General features: G+C 47.2%; 1 protein-coding gene across 1 annotated transcript; it reads left to right on the top strand.

Moving 5' to 3' along the window:
• The first annotated feature begins 438 nt into the window (after positions 1–438).
• On the top strand, positions 439–25347 carry OAS1 (2'-5'-oligoadenylate synthetase 1). Its single transcript, XM_064480952.1, has 13 exons — positions 439–712; positions 1542–1830; positions 3275–3459; positions 5573–5811; positions 6518–6670; positions 12066–12264; positions 12493–12720; positions 13550–13838; positions 17614–17798; positions 20185–20417; positions 21323–21476; positions 22578–22731; positions 24130–25347. The coding sequence occupies exons 1-12, from the start codon at positions 536–538 to the stop codon at positions 22710–22712; spliced, it is 2466 nt and encodes an 821-aa protein (XP_064337022.1). The 5' UTR covers positions 439–535; the 3' UTR covers positions 22713–22731; positions 24130–25347.
• Positions 25348–25646: the final 299 nt, after the last annotated feature.

The raw sequence follows: 25646 nt of genomic DNA, 5'->3' as shown, positions 1-25646 counted from the left end.
GTGTGTGTGTGTGCTAGCCTAGGAATAATATCTGAAAACATCTACACCAAAATGTTTATACTTATAGTCTCCGAGGTTTTAGGGTCATGAGTGGTCTTTAAGCTTCCTGATTTTTCTGATATTTTTGGTTTGGGATATGCATGCACAGCTGTAAAGATCATAGGAGACTATAAAACAACTTTTTAGACTACAGAAAAGACAAAGGAAACCAAAAGATGTTTTTACTTGATTTCTTTTCGATGAGGTACTAATCTTGGTTAAAAAGCAAAATTTTTAGAACACTCTGAGAAAGGCCAGATATGCTAGCTGCTGGTTAAAGGCAAAGTCTCAGAAAACTGAGGGAGAAGCTGGGAGACACACATCAGGATCAAAGGGGTGGTTGATTGGCTAAAAGGCAAAGAACAAGGGTTTGGCTCCTCCCTTCCAAGGAAACGAAACTAACAGCAGCCCAGTCCCCGGCAGCAGGAGAGACAGAGGCTAAGAGGCTTTGCCAGCCCGCTCTGCCTGCGCTGGCTCTCCTGCAAGGAGCATCGTGATGGCGCTCAGAGATACCCGAGCCAATCAACTGGACAAGTTCATCGAAGACAACCTCCTGCCAGACACCCCTTTCCGCACCCAGGTCAGAGAAGCCGTCGACATCATCTGCACTTTCCTGAAGGAGAGGTGCTTCCGAGGGGCCGCACACCCTGTGCGGGTGTCCAAAGTTGTGAAGGTGAGCCCGGGACTGCCTGGCCGGGGACAAGGTGGCTGAACCAGTAGGCATTTCCATAGAGACAGAGAGAGAGAGAGCAAAAGGTTGAGTTCTCCGGGGCTGAGGTTTCTGATTTATCTGGGCCAGAAATGTAACCACAGCTCGTGAAAACAGCTCCTGGGGGGAGGTCCTCCACCTGTAAGTGTTTACCAACTGCCCAGGTGAAGCCTGTCAACCACCTATGTCCCGTCCTTTTCCGACGTAGGAAACCCGAAGCCCGGCTCTGCCAACCATCTGCTGATCAATGGCCAGGCTGGGGACTCACCATTTCTGCAGAGTCCCGAGCTGTTGAAAGTTTTGAAAGCAGATAGCACCTACTGGCTGTGAAACCTCGAGCAACTCACTTAACCTCTCTGTGCCTCAGTTTCCTCAGCCACAATTCCCAGTAGCTTACAGGGCTTGCAGATTAAGTAAAATACAGCATGTCACCCACCCGGCATGGGCCAGTCTATAGTATTAATAATACAGGATCAAAAGGACAGGGGGTACAGAACACAGACCCTCGAAAAAGGCAACCAGGTTGTGAATTGCATCTCTGCCACCCACTAGCTGTGTGGTTGGGCTGACACACAATCTCTCTCCGCATCTGTTTTCCCATCTGTAAAATGGGAACAAACAGTAATAGTAGGTAAATCACAGAGTCCCTGTGAGCATTCTAGGAGTTAAGTCTGGTAGTGCCCTCAGAACAGTGGCTAGCACTCAAAACTGTTAGTGATTGTTCTCAGCATTTTACATAGGGAGGCTCTTCTCAGTAATAAATGTTAGTCCTCATTCTCATCACCTGTTTTAGGGTGGCTCCTCAGGCAAAGGCACCACCCTCAGGGGCCGGTCAGATGCTGACCTCGTCGTCTTCCTCACCAATCTCAAAAGCTTTCAGGAGCAGCTTCTGCACCGAGGAGAATTCATCCAGGAAATTACAAGACAGCTGGAAGCCTGTCAGAGAGAGAAACGATTTAAAGTGAAATTTGAGATCCACAATTCGTCAAGGGCGAATCCCCGAGCTCTCAGCTTTATGCTAACATCCCCCCAGCTGGACCAGGGGGTGGAGTTCGATGTACTGCCCGCCTTTGATGCCCTGGGTGAGTGTTCCCGGCCATAAGGGGTTTCAGCTTTTGTCCTGTGTCAGGGCTTCCTTCTCCCTCTTTTCATGTTTCTGAGCAGAAATCTGCCTCCGTTCAAGAGTCTGTTGAAACAGGGCATCCCTTCAGCATGGTGGGGGAGATCTTAGCATCTGTCCCAGGGCAAGAATGACTAGGGTCCTACTCAGCCACCACAGCGACATTAAACAACAAATTGGTACAGTTGGGGGCGAGACATTTCTTATAGAAACCCTGCCAGGCTCACTAGTTCTACTTATGGCAAAGTGTGTGAATCTTATCTTCTAAAACTGAGGCAGCAACAGATGCAGCCTACTGCATATAAAACAGATGACTAACAAGGATTTACTGAATAGCACGGGGAACCATATTCAGTATCTTGTAATATTGAATATTTATATATAACTGAATCTGCTATACACCTGAAACTAACACAACATAAAATAAACTATACTTGTAAATAAACTATACTTCCATTTAAAAAAAGAACAGATAAATCCAAAAGAATCAGTCAGCATAGATCTGATGTAAACTCAATATGTTAATTTCATACTTTATCCAAAACATGAGAAAACCTCATTAAACATATGCTGAAGGTTGGAATCGATAGATAATGTGCAGGAACATTTGGACAGGAAGCAATCCATCTCTGAGACTCAATTTCCAGTGAGTGCAGTCAATGTGCGAGGCATCGTTCTATGGCCATGATTGAGACAGACAAGGAAACTTTCTCCTGGAGCCTAATAATAATAATGTAAACACCATAAGTGATAACTTGCTGTGACGAAAGCTAAACATAGGGATCCAACAGAGAGCAGTGGGGGCTTGGACGACTTTTTTAGATGGGGTGACAAGGAAAGACACATCTGACCCAAGGCCTGAGGGATGAGAAGAAGCCAACCATGGGAAGATCTAGGGGTTCCAGGACGAGGAAACAGCAAGTGCAAGGCCCTGAGACAGGAGTGAACTTGGTATATTCGAGGATGTGAAATAACCAGAGGAGTAAGTGGCAAAGGGGTGAAGACGGGAGGTGAGGGGGGAGGTGGCAGGAGACAGACCACACCAAGCCTCTAGGCTACCGTGAGGACTTGGGATTGTATTCAGATGACCTGGGAAGCAAGAAGTGGAATGATCAGAGTTTGAGAGGCCTCTGTGTGGGCTGGGAAGAGAATGGGCTGTGGAGGACCCAGAAAGGAGGCTGTTGCCATCTCTGCTGTGTCCAGGTGAGGAAGGATGGTGGCTCAGCCGGGGTGACAGCAATGAGGATGGGAGAAGGGAGGACTGGGGGTCGACCTCAGGCCTCCTAGCTCTGGGCCTGGTAACCTTTCCCTTGCACCCCGGGGCCCGTGAACTTGTCTCCCCAGGGTGGCTGAAAGATCCTCCAAGCAAAGCTGACATCTTCACCTTATGGATTCATTCCCAACAGGTCAGTTGACCAGAGGCTACAGACCCGACCCTAAAGTCTACATTCAGCTCATTGAAGAGTGTGAGTCCCTGGGGAAAGAGGGCGAGTTCTCCCCCTGCTTCACAGAGCTGCAGCGAGCCTTCCTGAGGGACCGTCCAACCAAGCTGAAGAGCCTCATCCGCCTGGTGAAGCACTGGTACCAGGAGGTACGGCCGCCCTATCCAGACAGGGAGAGAGGAGGAGGAGGACAGAGAGCAGGACGACAGTGAGGACAGGAGCAGGAGGGAGGGGAGGGGAGAGAGAGGTGTTGGGAGGCAGCAGGGATGAGGCAGGGGGAAGGGGAAGAAGGGAGGGGAGGGGAGGGGAGAGGTGAGGAGGAGGGGAAGGAGGAGAGGAAAGGGAAAGGATTCGGAGGTAGGAGGGAGATGGACAGAGAGGAATGGAGTGGAGGGAAAAAGGAAGGATGGGAGAGGACAGTGGTCAAGGAGGGAGAGGACAGAAGGGACAGGAAGGCAGAGGGGCTGAGGTTGTGCGGAGGAGGGTAAAAGGAAGGGAGAAGGGTAGGGCCTGGGACAGGGATGGGTGTGTCCAGGTATCTCATTCCTCCTGGTCATCCTGTATCAGGAAATGACAACCCCATCTTTCCAGTTCATCTGGACAAAACCATGGGTCTGTCTTACCTTACACACACACACACACACACACACACTCATCCAACCAGTCAGCAAATGACTTCGTCCTGTATCTAAAATACATCCACTGTCACCAACTGTCACCACCTCTATCACTGCCATCCTGGCCCAAGTCACTTGGAAGGCTCACAGGATCTGCCTTTGACCTCTCTGAACCCCCATCTCTGCCCCTTCACCATTCCCCCACACTGTGCCATCCCCCTTATTGTTTCTCCAAAAGGGAAGCTCTGCTCCAGCCTCAGGGCCTTTGCATGAGCTTGTTTGTTTATTGTCTGTCTCCCCACACACACAAAAAAATGTCCATAAAAGAAGGAATTTGTATATTTTATTCACTGCTGTATCCTCAGAACCTAAAAGGGTGCCTGGCACATAATAGGTCCTCAGGAAGTAATTGTTCAATAAATTGAATGGAAACCCCACCCCACCCCCACCCCCACATCCTTCAGCCAACTTCCTAGCTGTCTGAATTTAGGCAAGTGACTTCACCGCTTGTGCTTCCTGTTTTCTCACTTGCAAAAAGTAACATCCTACAGCAGTAGTAAATCACATCCCATAGTGACCCCTGTATAGACTGTTTGGGGTGGTATGCACATTTTAACTGTATTAATTCCTGAAATCCAAGAGTATGGTATGTCTTTCCATTTATTTGTATCTTCCTCAGTTTCTCTCATTAATGTCTTAAACACTTCAGAGTGCACGTCTTTCAGTTCTGTGGTTCAGTTTACTCCTCGGGTTCTTTTTTTTTAATTCATTTTGATGCAACTGTAAATGAGATTGTTTTCAAATTTCTCTTTCTGATAGTTTGCCATTCATGTATAGAAATGCAATAGGTTTCTGTATATTATTTTGTATCCTGTAATATTCCTGTATTCAATGTGTCATTCTAAAAGTTTTTTGGTGGTGTCTTTAGGGTTTTCTATGTATAGTATCAAGTCACCTGCAAATAGCAATAGTTCAAATACTTCCTTTTAAATTTGGATGCATTTTGTGTATGTGTGTGTCTGATTGCTATGGTAGCACGTCTAATACTCTTTGGAATAAATATGGGGAGAGTGGGTATATTTGTCTTGTTCCTGATCTTAAAGGAAACGTTTTTAGCTATTTACCATTGAGTATGATGTTTGCTATGGGTTGGTCATATATGGCGTATATTGTGTTGAGTTATGCTTCCTCTATACCCATCTTATTGAGATTTTTGTATTAGAGGTGGATGTTGAATTTTCTCAACTAATTTTCCTATATCTGTAGAGACGATCATATGATTTTTACCCTTGGTTTTGTTAATGCAATATATCACATTGATTGATTTGTGGATATTGAACCATCCATGAATCTCTGGAATCAATCCAACTTCGTGACGGTGTATGATCTTTCAACATATTGTTAAATTTGCTTTGCTAATATTTTGTGGAGGGTTTTTGCATCTATGACCATCAGGCTGATAATTTTCTTTTTTTCTAGTACCTTTGGTTTTGGTATCAGGGTAATGTTCTCCTCATAGAATGAGTTTGGAATCATTTCTTAATCCTCAATTTTGTGAAATAGTTGGAGAAAAACAGGCATTAATTCTTCTTTTAAAAATGCTGCTGAACAAACACATTTTTCTAATTTTTTTTCCCCTTCTCAGTGTAAGAGGAGGAATGGGAAAGAAGGGGCACTGCCCCCGCAGTATGCCCTGGAGCTGCTGACAGTCTACGCATGGGAGCGAGGAAGCGGGAGCCCAGAATTCAACACGGCTCAGGGATTTCGGACAGTCTTGGAATTAGTCCGGAAGCATCAGGACCTTTGTATCTACTGGGAAAACTATTACAGCCTTGAAAACCCTATTATTGGACGTTACCTGAAGAAGCAGCTCGGGAAACCCAGGTACTGTGTCCCCGCATGGCTGAGCCCCCCACGTAAATGAACCCCTGCCCACAGCGGTGGCACCTTGGAAATGCAGGGAGTGGGAGGGCTCCCCATTTATTGGTCATCATCAATTACTAATCACTGTGCTGGGCACGTGACTCCTACCATCTGATTTAAATAATCACCTTGATCCCTGCGAGGCAGGCGCTATGCTAACCATTTTACAGATGACTGAGGTTTGGAGAAGTGCGAGCTTGCTGTAAGACTAACACACTGTAATAGAAGAGTAAAATGTGGGTTATTAACACTGACAGGTATTGACCTTCTGTTACGTTGCAGTCCCTGTGCTGAGCGTTTCGCGTGCTCGTCTAGCTCCTCCTATGACCACCTTTGAGGCAGGTTGCTTACATCTCCCCACTTCACGAATGAGGATACTGAGGATGAGAGATTCAAGTTAACTGCCCGAGGTCACAGTGCTAAGAAAGGGCAGAGGTGAGAGTCAAAGCCAGGTCCATGAAGACTCAAAAGAAAAGCTCTTTCTCCTTGTGATCAACACCCAGCATAGGGCAGGCACTCAGGACACAGCCCTGGGAGCCAAGCCCTGCGGGGCCCCTCCTGCTGCCTGTGTCCCAGCCTGCGCAAGGTTGGGTCTTTGCTCTGCCCGGAGCTCTGGCCTCCCAGAGACACCCCAAGACCTCACTTGGCCCTCTCTGTTACTCTTCAGGCCTGTGATTCTGGACCCGGCTGACCCTACTGGAAACGTGGCTGGTAGAGACCCAGGCAGCTGGTGGCTACTGGCCCAAGAGGCGGCAACCTGGCTGCGGTATCCATGCCTTACGGAATGTAATGGGTCTCCTGTCAGCACCTGGGAAGTGCAGTGAGTCCTCCTGGTTTTTATTGTGAGCTGACACTGATCGTGCGTTATAATAACAACTTCGAGAAACTTTGTGTTAAAGTCATTTTCTCCTGTGTCTTTCTACTCTTTTAAAGGAGTTACTAGAAAATGTCATGTTGCACCTTTGGTTTGCCTGATATGATGTTCTGCCCTAGAAGGTGAATCACTGGGTTAGGCAATGGGCCTACCAGTTTACATTGTCACTCTGTCACACTGTCTCAGTACGAAAAAAACAGCATCCCATTTACAAGCCTATCCTTTAAAAACTCCCATAAGTACCCAGCAAAGAACCAAGCACGTTCTTAGCACCGGGGTGGCTGGAGAACAGTCTTTGGCTTGTCCATCTCACTATTCCTCCTTTGAGTCCTCCAGCACCTCTGGGAGATGGGTTTTGTTCTTATTCTCATAATAAAAAATTGAGATGTGGGCACTCGCTCAGGATCTCCTGGCTAGTGAGAGACAAGAGCCTCAACTTGAACCCTGGTCCTTCTCACTCTGAAGCTCATGCTCCTAATCACCGTAGTGTGGTCTTCATGCATCTTCAGTCATGGAATTTCTATGCTTCCCTCTCGTGACCATGAGAAGGGATCCAGCAGAGCCCCAACTAGAGGGAGTGTAATCAGCTGAGGGCCCCAGCTGCTCCCTCTCAGATCCGCCTGCACGTTTACTGCCTCCCTGCAGCTCCCAGCCAATGACCGAGGGTGGCAGGGATATGAAGGCAGCCCCCTCCCTGCAAGACACAGGCCCCTCTGATGAGTGACCTTGGCTCCAGGGCGCCCCACTGGCCTCGCGGGATCTTCTCGAGACTGCAAACCAAACAGTCCTTCCATCTTTCCTTCACCCAGAGTCAGACTGGATCGGGGTTGTCAGCTTTCCCAGCCTCTCCCAGACCCCTGCCCAGTATCTCTCACGTGGGTGTTTCTCCCTGTCAAAATCCCCGACATTTAACTCTCCACTGGCATCTGCTCCTTGGAGTTACCCAGACCGACCCAAGCCCTTCTGCTGCCACCGTCTAGGTAGGTGTGGGCTGTTCCACAAATCCAAGCTGTGATAAAGGACTGAGGCCCACCCTGGTCATCTCAGTTCATCACCTCTTCTCAGTCAATGTCACTGCCGACCAGGCGGCTCCTAGAAGAGGCCACCACCTCCGCCTCTCTCCGCCCCATCTCCAACCTCACAGCTCCTCCTGTGCGGTCCAGCTGTCCTCATCAAGCCTTTCTCTTTTTGTATTTTCTGACGCTTTGACACCTGGGGCCTTGCTGATCCTGGACAGACCACCCTCCTGGGGCCCCTTACTTCCTAGACACAGCACCCAGCTCCCCAGAGAGCTTGCCTTTCCTAGGGACACCTGTTCAGCAATTCCAATCTGACCCACAGCCCAGACTCAGAGCCACTCTGGGCCACAGTGCCACCTGCCCCGCTCACCCCAGGACCAGACAACTGAGGAAGACCCCCACTCTCCAGAGCCCACGTAGCTGAGTCACACTGGCCCAGCCAAAGGCTGCCTTCCCTGCCTGGCCTGGCCTGGCCTGGCCCCGGGAAAGGTCCCCATATAAGCTCTTGGCTTTGCTTCCTTCCAGCTCCCTCTGCCTCATGAAAGACCCTGGTGCTTCCCACGTGGCCCTGCGTGGCAGGCTGTCTCCTGCTTGTACAAATCTGTGAGGGTCATATTGAGATATTGTCTTTAACGTCAGCACAATAAGTGTCACTGAAAAAAAAAAAAAAAAGACTGAGAGTCCTGTAGTCTCTCCCTCCAACCTGTTACAGTTTGGGACTTGACTCTCCAGGCTTTTCTCTGACTCTGCCTATTTCCCTGTCTCTGTGGAGTTTTTCTAAAAATGGGATTCTGCTCCCTGTGGGATTGTGTTACATGCCTGGTCCCATTTATCACAGGTATCCCTCCACGCTGAGAGGAAAATATTGGAATCACATGTAAGGCCGGACTGTGTATTACAATCTGAGTGATCCACTTGCGTTGTTTTCTGAGAGTGTTTCATCATTATAAATGATGCTACAGTCATTAGTCCATTAACTGAATGAGTAAATACTCAAATGCTTAATTGAAAAGCCACATAGATCATGTGGTGGTACTATTTTTAATCTGGGGGGGGGGGGACTCCCATTCTGTTCCCAGAGTAGCTGCACCGTTTTGCATTCCCACCGGCAGTGGACAGAGTTCCAGTTCCTCCGCATCCTCACCCACACATGGGTCTTTATCAAGACACACACATATGTATCTAATAGCTACGCTCACAGGTAAAAGAGATCCCCTATGATCTGGATTTCCATTTCCCTCAGTAATGCTGAGCATCTTTTTCATATACCTACTGGCACCTGCAAACCTTCTTTGGAGAAATAACTTTTCAAGGCTTTAGCCGATTATTCATCAAGATTTTGCTTTTTTGCTATCAGGTTCCCAAGCTCCTTGTTATTTTGCAAATAAACCCCTTACCGGATATATGGTTTGAAAATATTTTCTCCCTTTCCATTGGCTGCTTTTCTACTTCATTGGGTGTTTGTTGTTTTTTTTTTTAATTTCCTGTGTAGGAACTTTTTAGTTGGAGGTAGTTCTACTTGTCTGTTTTTGTTTTATTACCAGCCCTTTGCATACACAGTCAACTAATCTTTGGTGAGTTTGTCAAGAATACAGAAAGGGGGAAGGACAGTCTCTTTGACAGTCAAGCTAGGAAAACTGGAATGCCACATGCAAAAGAATAAAATTGGACCTGTTTCCTACAACATACACAAATATCAACTCAGAATGGATAAAGTCTTAAGCATAAGACTTGAAACTGTAACACTCCTAGAAGAAAACAAAGGGAAAGTTCATGACATTAGATTTGGCAGAGATTTTACAAATATGACACAAATAAAACACAGGCCACAAAAGGCATCCCATTTTATACGGTGTGAGGTAGGGACCCAGCACCACTTCTTCTACCTGGATGCCCAGATATCCCAGCAGCATTTGTTGAAGGGACCATCCTGTCCCCACCACTCTGTGAGGCCACCTGTGACATATGTCCAGAGACTGCCTAGTTGTGAGTCTGTTTCTGGACTATGTTCTCATCCATTGGTGAATTTTGGTATCCTTGAGTTTATAGAATCTTGACTAATTACTCTAGCCTGGTATTCTTGATTTCTTGTAGAAAACTCTGTTCTCTTTTTATCAAAAATCAATGTCTTCTCATGGCTCTTTTTATTTCTATGTTAATATTATACTAACATCATTCTCTGTTTATATAATACTCATATACTATTTCTACATTAACGTCACCCAAATGCAGGAGGCATTTGATTAGAATTCCATAAGTTAGTCCAGGAAAAATGGCGTCGATGTAATATTGAGAATCCCAATCCATAAACTTGGAGCTTCTTTCCATTGCTTTTACTCTTCTTTCATGACTGTAACTAAGTTTTCTAGTTGATCGCTGCATTGGTCTTCTATGTGTTTTGTCATATTATTCCTAGACATTTTTTCTTGTTCGTGTACTTAGTATGTTTCGTTTCATTTCATTTTGTAATGGTTGGTCTCAGGAAGACTAAATGTTTTCAGTAAGTGTATTTGCTTGTAGCTTTATGAGTGATCTTTATACTTCTCTGAATTTTCTGGCTTTATTAACTTGTTGCTGTGAATTTATTTTACTTGTATTAACACAAGAAACAATAAAGCAACTTTCTTTCAAAGCCTTTTTTGATAAGCCTTTGTCAGCTGAGGTCTGACAGTGTGTGCAAAGCTCGCAGACCTACGTTCTAGAAAGCTCTAGGGTGCCGCAGTTTGGAGCTGCTGGTTCAAGGACAATTTCAGAAGGTTTGGAAACAGAGGAGCATGTGTGTAAGGGATGACGGGAATGCTGGTATGAAACTCAAGCACCCGAGTCATCAGCTCCTGATTCCCCAGGGACAAGACCCCATTCTGGGCAACTTCCCGCTGAGGAAAGGAAACTGAAAAGGACTAAGGTTGAGGCAGCAGAGATGAGGGTGGAGGCCTCTGAGATGTGTTGTCTGAGATGCCTGGGCCCTCGGCTCCACCAGGGGGCGCAGAGTGATGTGCTGCCCGCCTCCCATGCCCTGGGTGAGGGCTCCCAGCCACGTGGGAGTCAGGGCTTCTTTCTCTCTCTCTATTCACACTGCTGAGCAGACGTCTCCCACAGTTTGAGAGCCTTACCGAAACAAGATGTCCCTTCAAAGTAGAGAAGAGAGCATAGTATCTCTCCTGGGACAAGAATGATCCAACCATGCAAGCGACGGTGAACAGCAAATTGGCACAATTTGGGCGCAAGACATCTCTTAGAGAACCCAGGCCAGGCTTACTTGGCTGGCTTAGGGCAAAGCGTGTCAACTTTCTCTTTCTAGCAACGGGGGAGCATTGATCTGTCCCCTGCACCTGGGGGTCTGAGAAGCGCACGTCTGTGGGGTTTGCTGCATTGGAAGCACTGTAACAACACCCAGCAGTATCGCTATGAATAATTACCATCACTGTCTTCCTCCTGGCAAACAGTGTGCATTCATGGTCTCTCCAGCCTGCGAGATCCTTCCTCCTGTTTCCCCTTCCCAAAGGCCTCTCCTGATAATAGAAAGCAAACCTCCCTTAAGGTCACGGCTAAAGGCAGGCCGGTCTGAACTTTGCTCCAGATTCTGTCAAGTGAGGATCTACTTAACAAAAGAACACACGTCAGGGATGAGTCTGATTTGTAGTAATTGGCCTTTATTTTCTCACACTGTGCATGAGAGAACATGAGCTCATGGGCTCCTGCCCCTTAAATGTCCCTAACCCCTTACATCCCAGCCACATGCAAGTTGCTTTTCCTAAATCGTTCTCCCCACCACCCCTTTTCCCATCCACCCAACCCTCCAGAAGCAGCAGAGTTGCAGCAGCCAGAAGCTGCGCTGGTCATTGTGAAAAAAGGGACCAGGAGGCCTTTAACCAGTTTAAGATCCAATAAAGATTTGATAGAGTCAGGTTTGCCCTTTATATTTGCCCAGCATTTGGTACCTTTCAAAGCCCCTATTGCGTCTCTTCTTTAAGATTGTCCTCAAAAGCAGTTGTGGGTGTGAGAAAGAAAAGTATGCCCTCTTTACAGATCAGGACACTGAGGCACACCCAATCACACTCGTGTTGAAAGCTGCACAGCCCAGGGCAGTTTGAAACATTTCCGTCAACCTAAAACTGCTTTAGAAATAAAGTCTGTTTATCGAAAAAGTAAAAAGTACATGATGATGCCATTAAAAAAAATAAGAGAGACTATGTTTCTATGTATGTGTGCATGAACCTAGAAAAATATCCAGAAAGATCTACAGCAAAATATTTATATTGTACCCTTTAAGGTTTATATCATGGATGGGTTTTATAGTTCCTGATTTTTCTGACTTTGAGTCTGTTTGCAGTACACACTACTGATGCTGTAAAGCTCATAGGAAACTATAAAATAATTGTGTCGGCAACAAAAGAAAGGAAAGGAAAGCAGAAATCTGTCTTCATTCATGACTTCTCTTGGATGAAGCACGAACTTGAGTTAAAAAGTACATTTTCAGAGGGCAGTCTGGAGAAAGGCCAGACATTCCAGGCTGCCTGTTGAAGGCAGAGAATAAGTCCGGGAGAGTAGAAGAAGCAGCTGGGGGACCAAACATGGTTTGCGGTCAAAGGAGTGTTTGATTTGCTAGAAGTCAGAGACTCAGGGCAGAGCTCTTCCACGGAAGCGAAACTAAGAGCAGCCCAGACTCAGGGCAGAGCTCCTCCCTTCCAAGGAAACGAAACTAACAGCAGCCCAGTCCCCGGCAGCAGGAGAGACAGAGGCTAAGAGGCTTTGCCAGCCCGCTCTGCCTGCACTGGCTCTCCTGCAAGGAGCATCGTGATGGCGCTCAGAGATACCCGAGCCAATCAACTGGACAAATTCATCGAAGACAACCTCCTGCCAGACACCCCTTTCCGCACCCAGGTCAGAGAAGCCGTCGACATCATCTGCACTTTCCTGAAGGAGAGGTGCTTCCGAGGGGCCGCACACCCTGTGCGGGTGTCCAAAGTTGTGAAGGTGAGCCCGGGACTGCCTGGCCGGGGACAAGGTGGCTGAACCAGTAGGCATTTCCATAGAGACAGAGAGAGAGAGCAAAAGGTTGAGTTCTCCGGGGCTGAGGTTTCTGATTTATCTGGGCCAGAAATGTAACCACAGCTCATGAAAACAGCTCCTGGGGGGAGGTCCTCCACCTGTAAGTGTTTACCAACTGCCCAGGTGAAGCCTGTCAACCACCTATGTCCCGTCCATTTCCGACGTAGGAAACCCGAAGCCCGGCTCTGCCAACCATCTGCTGATCAATGGCCAGGCTGGGGACTCACCATTTCTGCAGAGTCCCGAGCTGTTGAAAGTTTTGAAAGCAGATAGCACCTACTGGCTGTGAAACCTCGAGCAACTCACTTAACCTCTCTGTGCCTCAGTTTCCTCAGCCACAATTCCCAGTAGCTTACAGGGCTTGCAGATTAAGTAAAATACAGCATGTCACCCACCCGGCATGGGCCAGTCTATAGTATTAATAATACAGGATCAAAAGGACAGGGGGTACAGAACACAGACCCTCGAAAAAGGCAACCAGGTTGTGAATTGCATCTCTGCCACCCACTAGCTGTGTGGTTGGGCTGACACACAATCTCTCTCTCTGCATCTGTTTTCCCATCTGTAAAATGGGAACAAACAGTAATAGTAGGTAAATCACAGAGTCCCTGTGAGCATTCTAGGAGTTAAGTCTGGTAGTGCCCTCAGAACAGTGGCTAGCACTCAAAACTGTTAGTGATTGTTCTCAGCATTTTACATAGGGAGGCTCTTCTCAGTAATAAATGTTAGTCTTCGTTCTCATCACCTGTTTTAGGGTGGCTCCTCAGGCAAAGGCACCACCCTCAGGGGCCGGTCAGATGCTGACCTCGTCGTCTTCCTCACCAATCTCAAAAGCTTTCAGGAGCAGCTTTGTCGCCGTGGAGAATTCATCCAGGAAATTACAAGACAGCTGGAAGCCTGTCACAGAGAGAAAAAGTTTAAAGTGATGTTTAAGATCCACAATTCGTCATATGCAAATCCCCGAGCTCTCAGCTTTGCGCTAACATCCCCCCAGCTGGACCAGGGGGTGGAGTTCGATGTACTGCCCGCCTTTGATGCCCTGGGTGAGTGTTCCCGGCCATAAGGGGTTTCAGCTTTTGTCCTGTGTCAGGGCTTCCTTCTCCCTCTTTTCATGTTTCTGAGCAGAAATCTGCCTTCGTTCAAGAGTCTGTTGAAACAGGGCATCCCTTCAGCATGGTGGGGGAGATCTTAGCATCTGTCCCAGGGCAAGAATGACTAGGGTCCTACTCAGCCACCACAGCGACATTAAACAACAAATTGGTACAGTTGGGGGTGAGACATTTCTTATAGAAACCCTGCCAGGCTCACTAGTTCTACTTATGGCAAAGTGTGAATCTTATTCGTGTAAAAATCAGGCGGCATAGATCTGGCATAAACTCAATATGCTAATTGCCTCTTTTATCTAAAACCTGAGGAAGCTTCATGAAGCCTCTGCTGAGGGTTAGAATCTACTGATCATCTGCAGGAACATTTGGACAGGAAGCAAGACCTGCCAGAACCTCAATTTCCACATTAGGAAACCTGGGACACTGCAGTACTGATGTCACACTGTTGTCTCCAGTATTAGGAGATTGTCTCCATTCAGCCCTTACACAGGGCCTGGCACATAGTGGGTTTTCAAAAATGTGAGTTCCCCCACTGTGCATCAAGGCACCCCAAGACACCACAGTGACTCACAGGGGTGAGCAAAATCAAGGGGAGAGTTCAGCTTTAAAAGTTTTAAGGGAAACATAGTGATATCAGTCAGACCCCAGGAAAACTAGATGTGTGGACTAAACTACCTACGCACAGCTGCTTGGGATTTCTTTGGGCCTAGAGGACGGGTAGGGAACACACTGAAACTCTAAAGGCAGCGGTAAATGAGACTGTTTGGGAATTTCTCCTTGTTGCCATGTCCTGTGTGGGATGCTGGGGTACAGTGGTTGCCAAGAAGTAGGAGAGAGAGCAAGAAGGGGTCGGGGGTATGCCAGGCAGAGGGTCGAGTACAGACAAAGAGCTGGAGGTCAGAAGAGATCAGAGTGTGGTGGGGGAATGGCAGGACCCTGAGGATGAATGGAGGGGAGGGGGCAAGGACCAGGTGACCGAGAAACGAGCCAAATCAGCTGATCCTGCAGAAGCCTGTAGCCTTAGGAATCGGTTTCTAAACACAATGGATAGCTGTGGAAGATTTTAAGTGGTGAAGTAACACGATCCCGCTTGTGGTTTAGGATGGTTGAGGGGGAAACTGATTGGAAGAGAGGCATCCAATCAATAACCATCAGCACAGATTATCCACTGAGCACCTACTGTGTGCACGGCAGAGTCCCATGATCATGAATGAGCCAGACAAAGGAACTTCTCTCCTGGAGCCCAACAATAAAACGATCCACAAGATGAATGCAGTGATACTTGCTGTAAAAATTAAACATGATGCTCCTAGAGCGTGATGGGGCTGGGAAGGCTTTTTTTAGACAAGGCAACAAGGGAGGGGACATCTGACCCGAGGTCCGAGGGATGAGAAGAAGCCAACAATGGGAAGATGTAGGGGTTCCAGGAGGAGGAAGCAGCAAGTGCAAAGGCCCTGAGACAGGGACGTGGCTCGAGCTTGAGGCACGCAGGGCTGGAGACGCTGGGTACTCGGGACGCAGAGCAGCTCGGAGGCGATGAGTAATAGCTCTTCAAGTCTGCAATAAAAAATGGCCTCCAATAAAGCTACATTGCAAAAAATGGGAAAGAAACAGAATGGAAAGAGTTAAAAAGTCGAAGAGGCAGAGCCTGAGGAATTTGTGGTGGAAAAAGTGCTGGGCTGTCGTTCTTAATTCTCAAAAAGCTGGTAAAGAAAAAGATGGAACAAAAAGAAAATCTTTATCCAACAGTGAATCGGATGATAGCAAATCAAAGAAGGAAAGAGATGCTGCTGATAAACCAAGAGGCTTTGCCAGAGGTCTTGATCCAGAACGAATAATGGGTGCCGCAGACAGCAGTGGAGAATTAATGTTTCTCATGAAGTGGAAAGGTTCAGATGAGGCGGACTTGGTGCTGGCAAAGGAGGCAAATATGAAGTGTCCTCAAATTGCAGTCGCTTTTTATGAAGAGAGACTAACCTGCCATTCTTGTCCAGAGGATACAGCTCAGTAATTGTTTGCATTGCTTTTTATATATATTTATATATATATAAAATCTGGGTCTTGGGTTTTTGATTTATTAGTGTGAAGAAATATTAATATTCTAACAAAAATCAAGTTTGATATGTTCGTTTTGAAATAGTATTGGGGAAGTTGTTGGGTTTTTTTTTTTGCATCTATAGCACTGGTAACTTTGAACAAATAAAAGCTTTCTGTAGTTGCTTCCTTTAGCAGAAAAAAAGACTTGATATATTATTATTATTATATTATTTTTATTATATTATTTCCTCTGCATTAGGGAATAGCTTTTCTAAATGTTGGGGGAAATCCCTAGTCATTACTCAATCAGAATTTACATTTAACTCATATGCCTAAGGACCATTCTTGGTTTTGTGTGCATATATATATAAAATACATATGTAAATGGTTTTCTTTTCATTGTTTTTGTTTGTTTGGTTTTAATACATTTACCAAAACAAACAGTATTTCACAACCGTGGATAAGCCCATGTTTCTGGGATTCCATCATTTTGAGCAATCTAATAAATCACTTCAAGTTAAGTTGAAAATTTTTGAAGCCTTAACTTTTCAAATTAGATAAGTAATCTTCTAATTAATTGGACAGTTTAAATAGAATGTAAACAATTTAAATTGGACAGTTTTTTAAAGCAGCCATTTCAGAATCCGTATCCATATCTATAGTCATATAAATGCAATTTTATTTGCAAAACCCCTGAAAGAAAACTTTTATCACTACTGACAACTTCCCCATCACCCAAATGAAAAAATTAGACAAATTCTGGTGTTTTTTAATTAGCCAAGCAAGACTTGCTTAAATGGACATTTAAGGGTTCCTTCTGGTGAACTGTTCCTTTACAGGAGATTGAAGTCCCTGTGCTATATTTACTGAAAGCTCGCGATCCATGGAATGTGTAAGACTTGTTCATGGAAACCTAATCAGATGGTTAGAGATGCTGTCAATTTAGGATCTGCAGGAATAAATGAGTGAACAGACGTTTGTAATCTAAACTCTTGACCTGCATGCTTTTTCTTTACTCTAACCCATTCCTTACATTGTACGTTCTCAGTATTTGGGTTATTGGTTCAGCAGAAGCCAGGAAAAACAGTAACTTTGTAGTAATCAGAATGTTACTCAACTGTATATTGTTTACTTTATTGTGAATACTGGTGAACAGTGGTCAATAAATAGTTTTATATTCCTTTAAAAAAAAAAAAGACCCTGAGACAGGAGTGAACTTGGTATATTCGAGGATGTGAAATAACCAGAGGAGTAAGTGGCAAAGGGGTGAAGACGGGAGGTGAGGGGGGAGGTGGCAGGAGACAGACCACACCAAGCCTCTAGGCTACCGTGAGGACTTGGGATTGTATTCAGATGACCTGGGAAGCAAGAAGTGGAATGATCAGAGTTTGAGAGGCCTCTGTGTGGGCTGGGAAGAGAATGGGCTGTGGAGGACCCAGAAAGGAGGCTGTTGCCATCTCTGCTGTGTCCAGGTGAGGAAGGATGGTGGCTCAGCCGGGGTGACAGCAATGAGGATGGGAGAAGGGAGGACTGGGGGTCGACCTCAGGCCTCCTAGCTCTGGGCCTGCTGACCTTTTCCCTGCACCCCGGGGCCCGTGAACTTGTCTCCCCAGGGTGGCTGAAAGATCCTCCAAGCAAAGCTGACATCTTCACATTATGGATTCATTCCCAACAGGTCAGCTGACCAGAGGCTACAGACCCGACCCTAAAGTCTACGTTCAGCTCATTGAAGAGTGTGAGTCCCTGGGGAAAGAGGGCGAGTTCTCCCCCTGCTTCACAGAGCTGCAGCGAGCCTTCCTGAGGGACCGTCCAACCAAGCTGAAGAGCCTCATCCGCCTGGTGAAGCACTGGTACCAGGAGGTACGGCCGCCCTATCCAGACAGGGAGAGAGGAGGAGGAGGACAGAGAGCAGGACGACAGTGAGGACAGGAGCAGGAGGGAGGGGTGGCCTAGAGGGAGGGGAGGGGATAAGGATGGGGTGGGGACAACGCCATCCTTCCAGTTACTCTGGCCAGAACCATAGGTCACCTTTGATTTCTTCACACACACCCATCCAACCAGTCAGCAAATGATACTCATCCTGTATGTAACATATACCATAATCCATAAATTGTCACCACCTCTATCACTGCTACCCTGGTCCAAGTCACTTGGGAGGCTCACAGGATCTGCCCTTGACCTCCTGAGCCCCCATCTCTGCCCCCTCACCACTCCCCTAGGCCATGCTCTCCTCTGTTAGTCCTCCAAGGAGATGCTACTCCAGCCTCGGGGCCTTTGCATGTGCTTACTTGCGTGCACATAATGGGAGCTCAGTACATAATTAGTGGATGCATTAGTGAGTGCTGTATGCCCACACAGACACTACAAACACAGACACACACACTTCTGTTCGCTTCAAAATAACTGTCTGGCTTTGGGCATGTGAGTGAACGTCCCTGAGCTTCCTGTTTCCTCATTAGCAGACAGCCACATGGCACAGCAATAGGGAACCACATACCAAGAGTGTCTGGCAGAGTTCGTCCTAATAAATGTGCTTTCTCTGAGATGCTGCAAGAGAACATACCCTAAAAGCTAACGTGGACTGTGTGCCTGCCTCGCCACAGTTCATCCTTTGTGGATGTGACATTCGTTTCTGTTTACTTGTAAATAGCCCATATTTAAGCACTGTGGTGCTTCTGTGAGCTGGGTAAGGGTAGGTATTATTAGTAACCCCATTTTACAGAAAGAGAAACTGAGCATCAGAAGACACTTTCAGCTAATAAGCAGCAAAACGAAAACATGCATCTGGGTCTTCTGATGGAAGGTTTGGCCTAATACATAATAAGCATTCTATATCATTTTAGATGAATAAATTGAGTTATAGAAAATAATTCAGGATAACCTTCCTACTTTAAAAACAACACTTTAGGCAAGGTAAGACAAGCATTTATTTGCTAGACGTTTCAGTTCACTCTCCAGGCATTATGATTATGGTGCCTGTGCACTTTAGAACTTACAAAAGTGGTTCCTGACAAGTGCAACCCTGTTCTCCAGGACATAGTAACCTCTTGAGAACATTTTCGTGATGAGGGACTGTTGCAGAAAAGTGTGTTATAGCTCAGCGTTACAGCTCATTGTTACAGCTCAGTCGTGACAGCGATCCAGGCAAGACACCAAGCAGCACTCAGGCAGTTGGAGAACTAGAGTTTGTTACCCTAATGGGCCCAGAGGACTTAACACTGGAAGCTCTGGACCCTATCTGTGCGTTTACACAGGCTTTTATAGGCTGCCAGTTTACACTTTGCAACATTATATGCAAATAAGGTATAACAAAAGTTGACTAATTAGAAACAAGCTTTGTAGAAATGGACCAATCAGGAGTGAGAGAAATAACCAATCAGGAGCGAGCTCCATGCAAATGAAGTACTACAAATGGACCAATCAGGAGTTAGCTCAGGGCACCAATAGAATTTTAGGGGTAAGTTCCACTCTCCTAGAAGTAAGCGTTTCAGAGCCAAAAAGTGAGATAATGCGGCTGGGCCAGGGAACCGGATGGTGCTGGCAGGAGAGTAGTGGCCCTGCCTGGGGGTCCTGCCGGTCTTTTTTATGGGGCTTCCCACCTCAGGACTAAGATACACTGGTAATGATCGGAAAGAAGCCAGGAATACTAGGTGTTTTCCAATGAGCAAGACAGTTCTGCTTAGCAAAAAAAAAACTTTATTTCCTTCTTTCTTTTTAATTCCTTCCTATTCTGATGTACATTTTACTACTACACAAACAAACAAATCTTTTTAAAAAAGAAAAAAGTTTCAAATTCAAGTTTTGTGGATTCATTACCATTTGCCTTTTTATTGTTGTCGGTCATCACTCTGGGTGTTTTGTTTCTTTGTGTGTCTGGTTATTTACGTGCTGGTCATTGTACATGAAAATTATTTGTGAAAGAATTGGAGGCTTTGGATTAAATATCTTCCTCAAAGAAAAAAAAAAACTTGTTTGCTTCTCTAGGCTCTCAGGAACACAAGTCCTTATTCTCAGTTACTTTTCATAGCATCCTTCTGAGGTCCGTGCTAATATTACTATTCACTTGGCAGAGGAGAACAATGAGGCGCCAAGAGTCGACCCTGTCTGCTCTCAGAATCAGACAGTAGTGGAGCCAGGATTCAAACCCACATCTCTCAGAATCCAGAGCCCAGGCCTTTCACCAGGGGTCAGTTGCTTTACACAAAAGCCGGACAGACCTGTTTTTTCTGATTGTTCTTCCTCTCAGTGTAAGCAGCAGCTTGGGAAGCCACTGCCGCCTCAGTATGCCCTGGAGCTGCTGACAGTCTATGCTTGGGAGCAAGGAAGCAGGAAGACAGAATTCAACACGGCTCAGGGATTTCGGACAGTCTTGGAATTAGTCCGGAAGCATCAGGACCTTTGTATCTACTGGGAAAACTATTACAGCCTTGAAAACCCTATTATTGGACGTTACCTGAAGAAGCAGCTCAGGAAACCCAGGTACTGTGTCCCCGCATGGCTGAGCCCCCCACGTAAATGAACCCCTGCCCACAGCGGTGGCACCTTGGAAATGAAAGAAGTGGGAGGGCTCCGCATTTATTGATCATCATCGATTACTAATCACTGCGCTGGGCACATGACTCCTACCATCTGATTTTAGTTATTTAGTTACTTTGATGGAGGCACTGGGGGTTGAACCCAGGACCTCGTGCGTGCCAAGCACACACTGTACCACTGAGCTGTACCCTCCCCCACAACTACCATCTAATTTTTTAAAAAATGTGTGCACAACCCTGTGGGGCAGGCACTGTGCTAACTACTTAACAGATGGGTAAACCAAGGTTCTGAGAGGTAGGGAACTTGTCGAAACCTTAACAGAAATGAGCAAAACGGCTGAAATTTCACCTAAAACACCAACAGCTGCAGCAACAATGACAGTTGCCACCAGGGATTAGGAGCTTGCTCTGAGACTAACACAGTTTCGTAGAGGAGGAAAAATAACGCTTATTATAACTGATATGTGTTGACTTACCATGTTCCAGCAAGTCCGCTGAGCGTTCACACGCTCGTCTAGGTCCTCATGCAGCATCCTTTGAGGTAGGCGTGTACCGCTCTCCCCTTTTCACAGATGAGGGCACTGAGGATCGGGGGTCAAGGGACCTGCCCCAGGTCACACCACTAAGAAGGGGCAGGGGAGCGATTCGAACCCAGGGCTCTCAAGGCCCCAAGGCAAGGCTCCTCCTCCTGCTCACAGTCCTCCTGAGGGCAGGCAGTCAGGGCACAGCCCAGGCAGCAGTGCCCCCGGGCCCCTCCCGCTGCCCTGAGCCCCAGCCTGCGCCAGAGCCTCTCCACCCCCAGACACAGCCCCCGCTCCTCACCTGTCTCTCTCTAACGTTGCTTTTCAGGCCTGTGATTTTGGACCCGGCGGACCCTACAGGAAACATCGGCGGGGGAGACCCACGCAGCTGGCAGCGGCTGGCGGAGGAGGCTACAGCCTGGCTGAGTTACCCGTGCTTGAAGAAATGGGATGGGTCCCCAGTGGACTCCTGGCATGTGCCGGTGAGACCTTCCTCCCTTCTGCCCTGCACACCCCAAGCCCCAGCTCCACACAGCGTGGGCGGTGGGGTGAGAGACCACTTCCTTCCAAAGACATTGCCTCTGCTGGAGGTCGCCACATTCATACAGTTCCAGGATGCACTCTCTATTTTATAACCATCGGGCCCCATTCAGAGGGTTCCCGGATTTTTCGCATCCCTTATCCAGAGTTCCTTCTTCAATTAGTGCCCCCTTGGCTGGAAGTAACTTTTTTAACACCTCCGGCTGGCTCATCCACTAAGAAGAAATACACACAGTAACAACCACTTCTGAATGAATACCTACCTGCTTTGGGTTCAGTCTCTGTCCTAAGCCCTTTAAAACACATTATCTCATTAAATCCTCACTACACCCCCCTGAGATGTGTGTTGTGCTCCCATCTTACAGATGAGAACAAGGGGCTCAAAGAGGTGCAGTCACCTGCCCAAGGCCGCTCAGCTAGGGAGTGGTAGAGCTGGGCGGCCACCCCAGTGGATCACACGCCAGTGCTTATTTCACTGCCTGGTAGCCTCCAGGGTCACGTGACAAACGAGGCCCAGAGTAGCCGAGGACGGGGGCGTGGCACACAGCCAAGTAGGGACAGAGGGCCCAAGCTTGGTCTCCCCACTACAAGAGCCGAGGTCTTTCTCATGTAGGGTGGGGAGGGTTGATGATGCCCTAGGTGGGTTTCCTAGGAAACAGACCGTGGGATGAAGTTTAGAGTGCACAGTGTTTCAGGGGGCCCTTGGCACCAACACCTGTGTAAAGGAGGGGAATGAAGCAGCCCAAGGAGAGGTGCAGCTGGAACGCAGCCCAGTGACAATCTCAGCCCCCCTGCCCCCCAACCCTTCAGGGAGCCGTGGAGATCCAGTGGCCATTAGAGTTGTCCTGCAGAGGAACAAGGTGGCCAGGTCTGTATTCCCCGACATGGATCAGCCACTGAGTGTGGACACCTCAGGGGCTGGGGTGGCCTTCCTCAAGGGGATCCAGGGGGCATGTCCGTGTCCAGCAGAGATGCTCACTGAGAGCCAGTGCCAAGGTGGGAGGACCAGCTCTCCAGTGTGATCGTGTGCTTTACCCTTGCAGCCCAGAAAAGACAGTTACTGGACACATGAGGCCTGTGATGATTGTCAGCACTGGGAATTCTCTCCAAGACCCATTACACTCCAGGGAGGGCGCCCTCCCTTGGAGGAAGAGAACTGGAGCTGTGTCATCCTCTGAACACCGGAGGATTTTAAAGGCAAGTTCTCCAGAGCCACCTGGGCCAGCCCCGTCATTTCTAGGGGTGGAGTTGGGGGGTGGTCCTTGATCTGTAGAGGGCAGAGAGTTGGTGTCAGACCTGGGACCACAAATCCAGGTCCCCTGGCCCCCACCCTTCCCGCTGTTCTCCGCTGTCTTCTTTTGAAGGTAGGCTTTCCCCAAGGCCCCCTCCCCACTGGAGCCTGTCCTCTGACAATATTCTCAGAGAGACAACAGGAGAGGCTTTGGCCAAAGAGTGGAATCTCAGCCTTGACTTTCTTCTGTGTACCTGGTGGGAGGGTTAGGGTCTAATTTATAGTCCATAACAATAGAAATAATAGCAAATGCCATTCAGTGGGTGTTAATTAACGACAAGGCACAGAGCCAAGATGTGCATCTGCATGTTGTATGTGTGTGCTGTGTATTCACTGATTCAGCTGCCCTGTGGGATACAGTGGTCACTAACCACATAAGGCTGTTGGGCACTTGAAACATAGCTGGACCAAATCAAGATGGGCTGATCTGTATACTTTTCTGAATTTTCTGGTTTTATTAATTTTTTGCTGAAAATTTATACCACTTATATGACTGCAAGAAACAATGAAGCAATTTTTCCTGCAAAAAAAAAAAAAAAAAGAAGGTTAATGAGTACTTCCGCTGAGCTCTGATAACGTGTGCAAAGTCGGCAGGACCAGGTTCTAGAAAGCTCTGGGGTGCTGGTATTGGGAGCTGCTGGTTCAAGTCCAAATTCCTGAGACTTGGAAACAGAGGAGCAAGTGTGTAAGGGTCAACGGAAATGCTTATATAAAAACTGAAACCTAAAAACTGAAGTCCTGAGTTTCTGATTCTCCAGAGGTAAAACCCCAGACTGGGCAACTTCCTGCCGAGGAAAGGAAACTGGGCGGAGCAGATGTTTAGCCAAAGGAGATAAGGGTGAAGTTGTAGAAGGAGATTAGGACTAGCTGGTAGGCTATCAAAGAGGGGAAAATGCATATTCAGTGGAAATCCAGGGTTGCAGTAGGAACCCCAGTGTGCTTAGCTTCGTGCTGAGCTCCCCACAGCTCATCAGGAGCTGGGTTTTAATGTACTGCCACCTCTGAGGTCCTGGGTGCGTGTTCCCAGATACCCCCTCATCCTCACACAAACCCCATCGCTGCCCACCCCTCACCTGCGTCTGCAAGATGCCGGGGCACCTCCCTGCAGCTCCTCAGAGCCCTTCCCACCCTGCACAGGGACCCTCTACTTCCTGTGTTTTGGGCTGGATCCAGTCCCAGATCCAACCCCTTTATCCAATCCCGTATCTCCCTCAGCGGCTTCAGTCTCCATTTCACCCAAGGTACCTCGACGTAGGAGCCAGCAGCACTGTTAATTGTCTTCATCTCTTTCCTGTTCTTTCCAGAGGTCTTGGGTGAGAGTTGAGGACCCGTGCCGATGATCAGTCCACCATCGTGATCCAATTCTTGAACCTTCTGCTTTCTACCTTCTTAAAAACTCATCGAATGTGTTCTGGCCCCTTGGTGGCTTGCTTCCTCAATCTCAAACCTGTTGAGTCACACGGTACTTTTAACACACATTTGCTGTCATTTCAGTAGGCTCTTGAGTGTGTGTGCAGCCTACCATCTCAAATGGAAGATTTCTAAAGTGACCTGTGAATCTGGAAGATGACTATGACTAATGGGGTGAGCAGGAAAGTCACGGTTTTATGTCTGAAGTCACCTGGCTTGCATTCCCTCTGCAACATCCAGTCTTCTTCCTGTACTTGAATGCCTCCCGTGATGTAGCACTCACTACTCAAAATATAAACTGGGTGTACACACTGACAGTCTACCATCTCTCCTGCGACTTCACCACGACCTCTGAAACTCACCATCTGACCACATCTACGTCCTTTCAGTTAAGGTGGATTTCAGGAAGCCTTTGTTAGCTTTGTCTCCTGACATGTACTCAGAGGCAGAGAAAACACTGGATTCCTGACCTGATGGGACAGAGGACGAATGAGTTTTTGAGTGAGCTAGGGAGGAGGAGAGGGACTCTGGCATGGGCCTGGCCTGCCAAAGAGCTCAAAGGTGCAGATTCTGATCACCTGGCTGGAGGGGCAGCGGGGAAACAGACGCGGCCAAAACAGGAAGGGACAGGCCACCATGAAGATGGCAGCAGCCAGGGACGGCCACGTAGCTTTACATCTTCACGCTGAGGGCACCTGCTGCCTAGTTCTCTGCCGGCCTCACAGGGATTTACCTGTTACAGCTTCATCAGGTTTTAGTACGTAATTGTGTGTGAGAGTTGCCACTGTAAACTGATTTTCCTTTCTCATTTTTCCTCTTTACAAAAAAATTCCTTGTCACAGCTACAGAGAACAAACTAGTGGTCACCAGTGGGGAGAGAGGAGAAGGGAGAGGGGCCAATATAAGGGTAGGGGATTACGAGGTACAAACTATCAGGTATAAAATAAGCTTCCAGGATATATTGTGCAACACAGGGAGGATAGCAAATATTTTATAACTATAAATGGAATATAACCTTTAAAATTGTGAATCACTATACTGTATAACCTGTATCTTATATAATGTTGTGTATCAACTACACTTCAATAAAAATTTAAAAAAAAATTCTTTTACATGCAATATAATGTATACGTGCAGTCAATCTGTAATAATTCTACCTAATAAAACTTCAAAAAGGAAAATAAATTCTTAATGCTTACAGGTAGACTTTAAAATGATGTGTTAGAAGTTTTAAAAAAAACGGAATGTTTGTTGGGATTGCCCTAAGTGTATAAATTAGTGACGGAGAACTGGCAGCCACACCCCTGTGGCTACTGGACAGTCAGCTGCAGTTCAGAGGACACAGCTCTCAGAACGAGCCACCTAGGCCAGCGCCCGAAATCCAGGGGCAGACCCGCTTGCCAGTTGCCTG

The sequence above is a fragment of the Camelus dromedarius genome, chromosome 31 (genome assembly GCF_036321535.1).
Source record: "Camelus dromedarius isolate mCamDro1 chromosome 31, mCamDro1.pat, whole genome shotgun sequence".
In the NCBI taxonomy this organism is placed as follows: Eukaryota; Metazoa; Chordata; class Mammalia; order Artiodactyla; family Camelidae; genus Camelus; species Camelus dromedarius.
The sequence above is the reverse complement of the archived record's forward strand: the minus strand, read 5'-3'. Positions and strand labels throughout refer to the sequence as shown.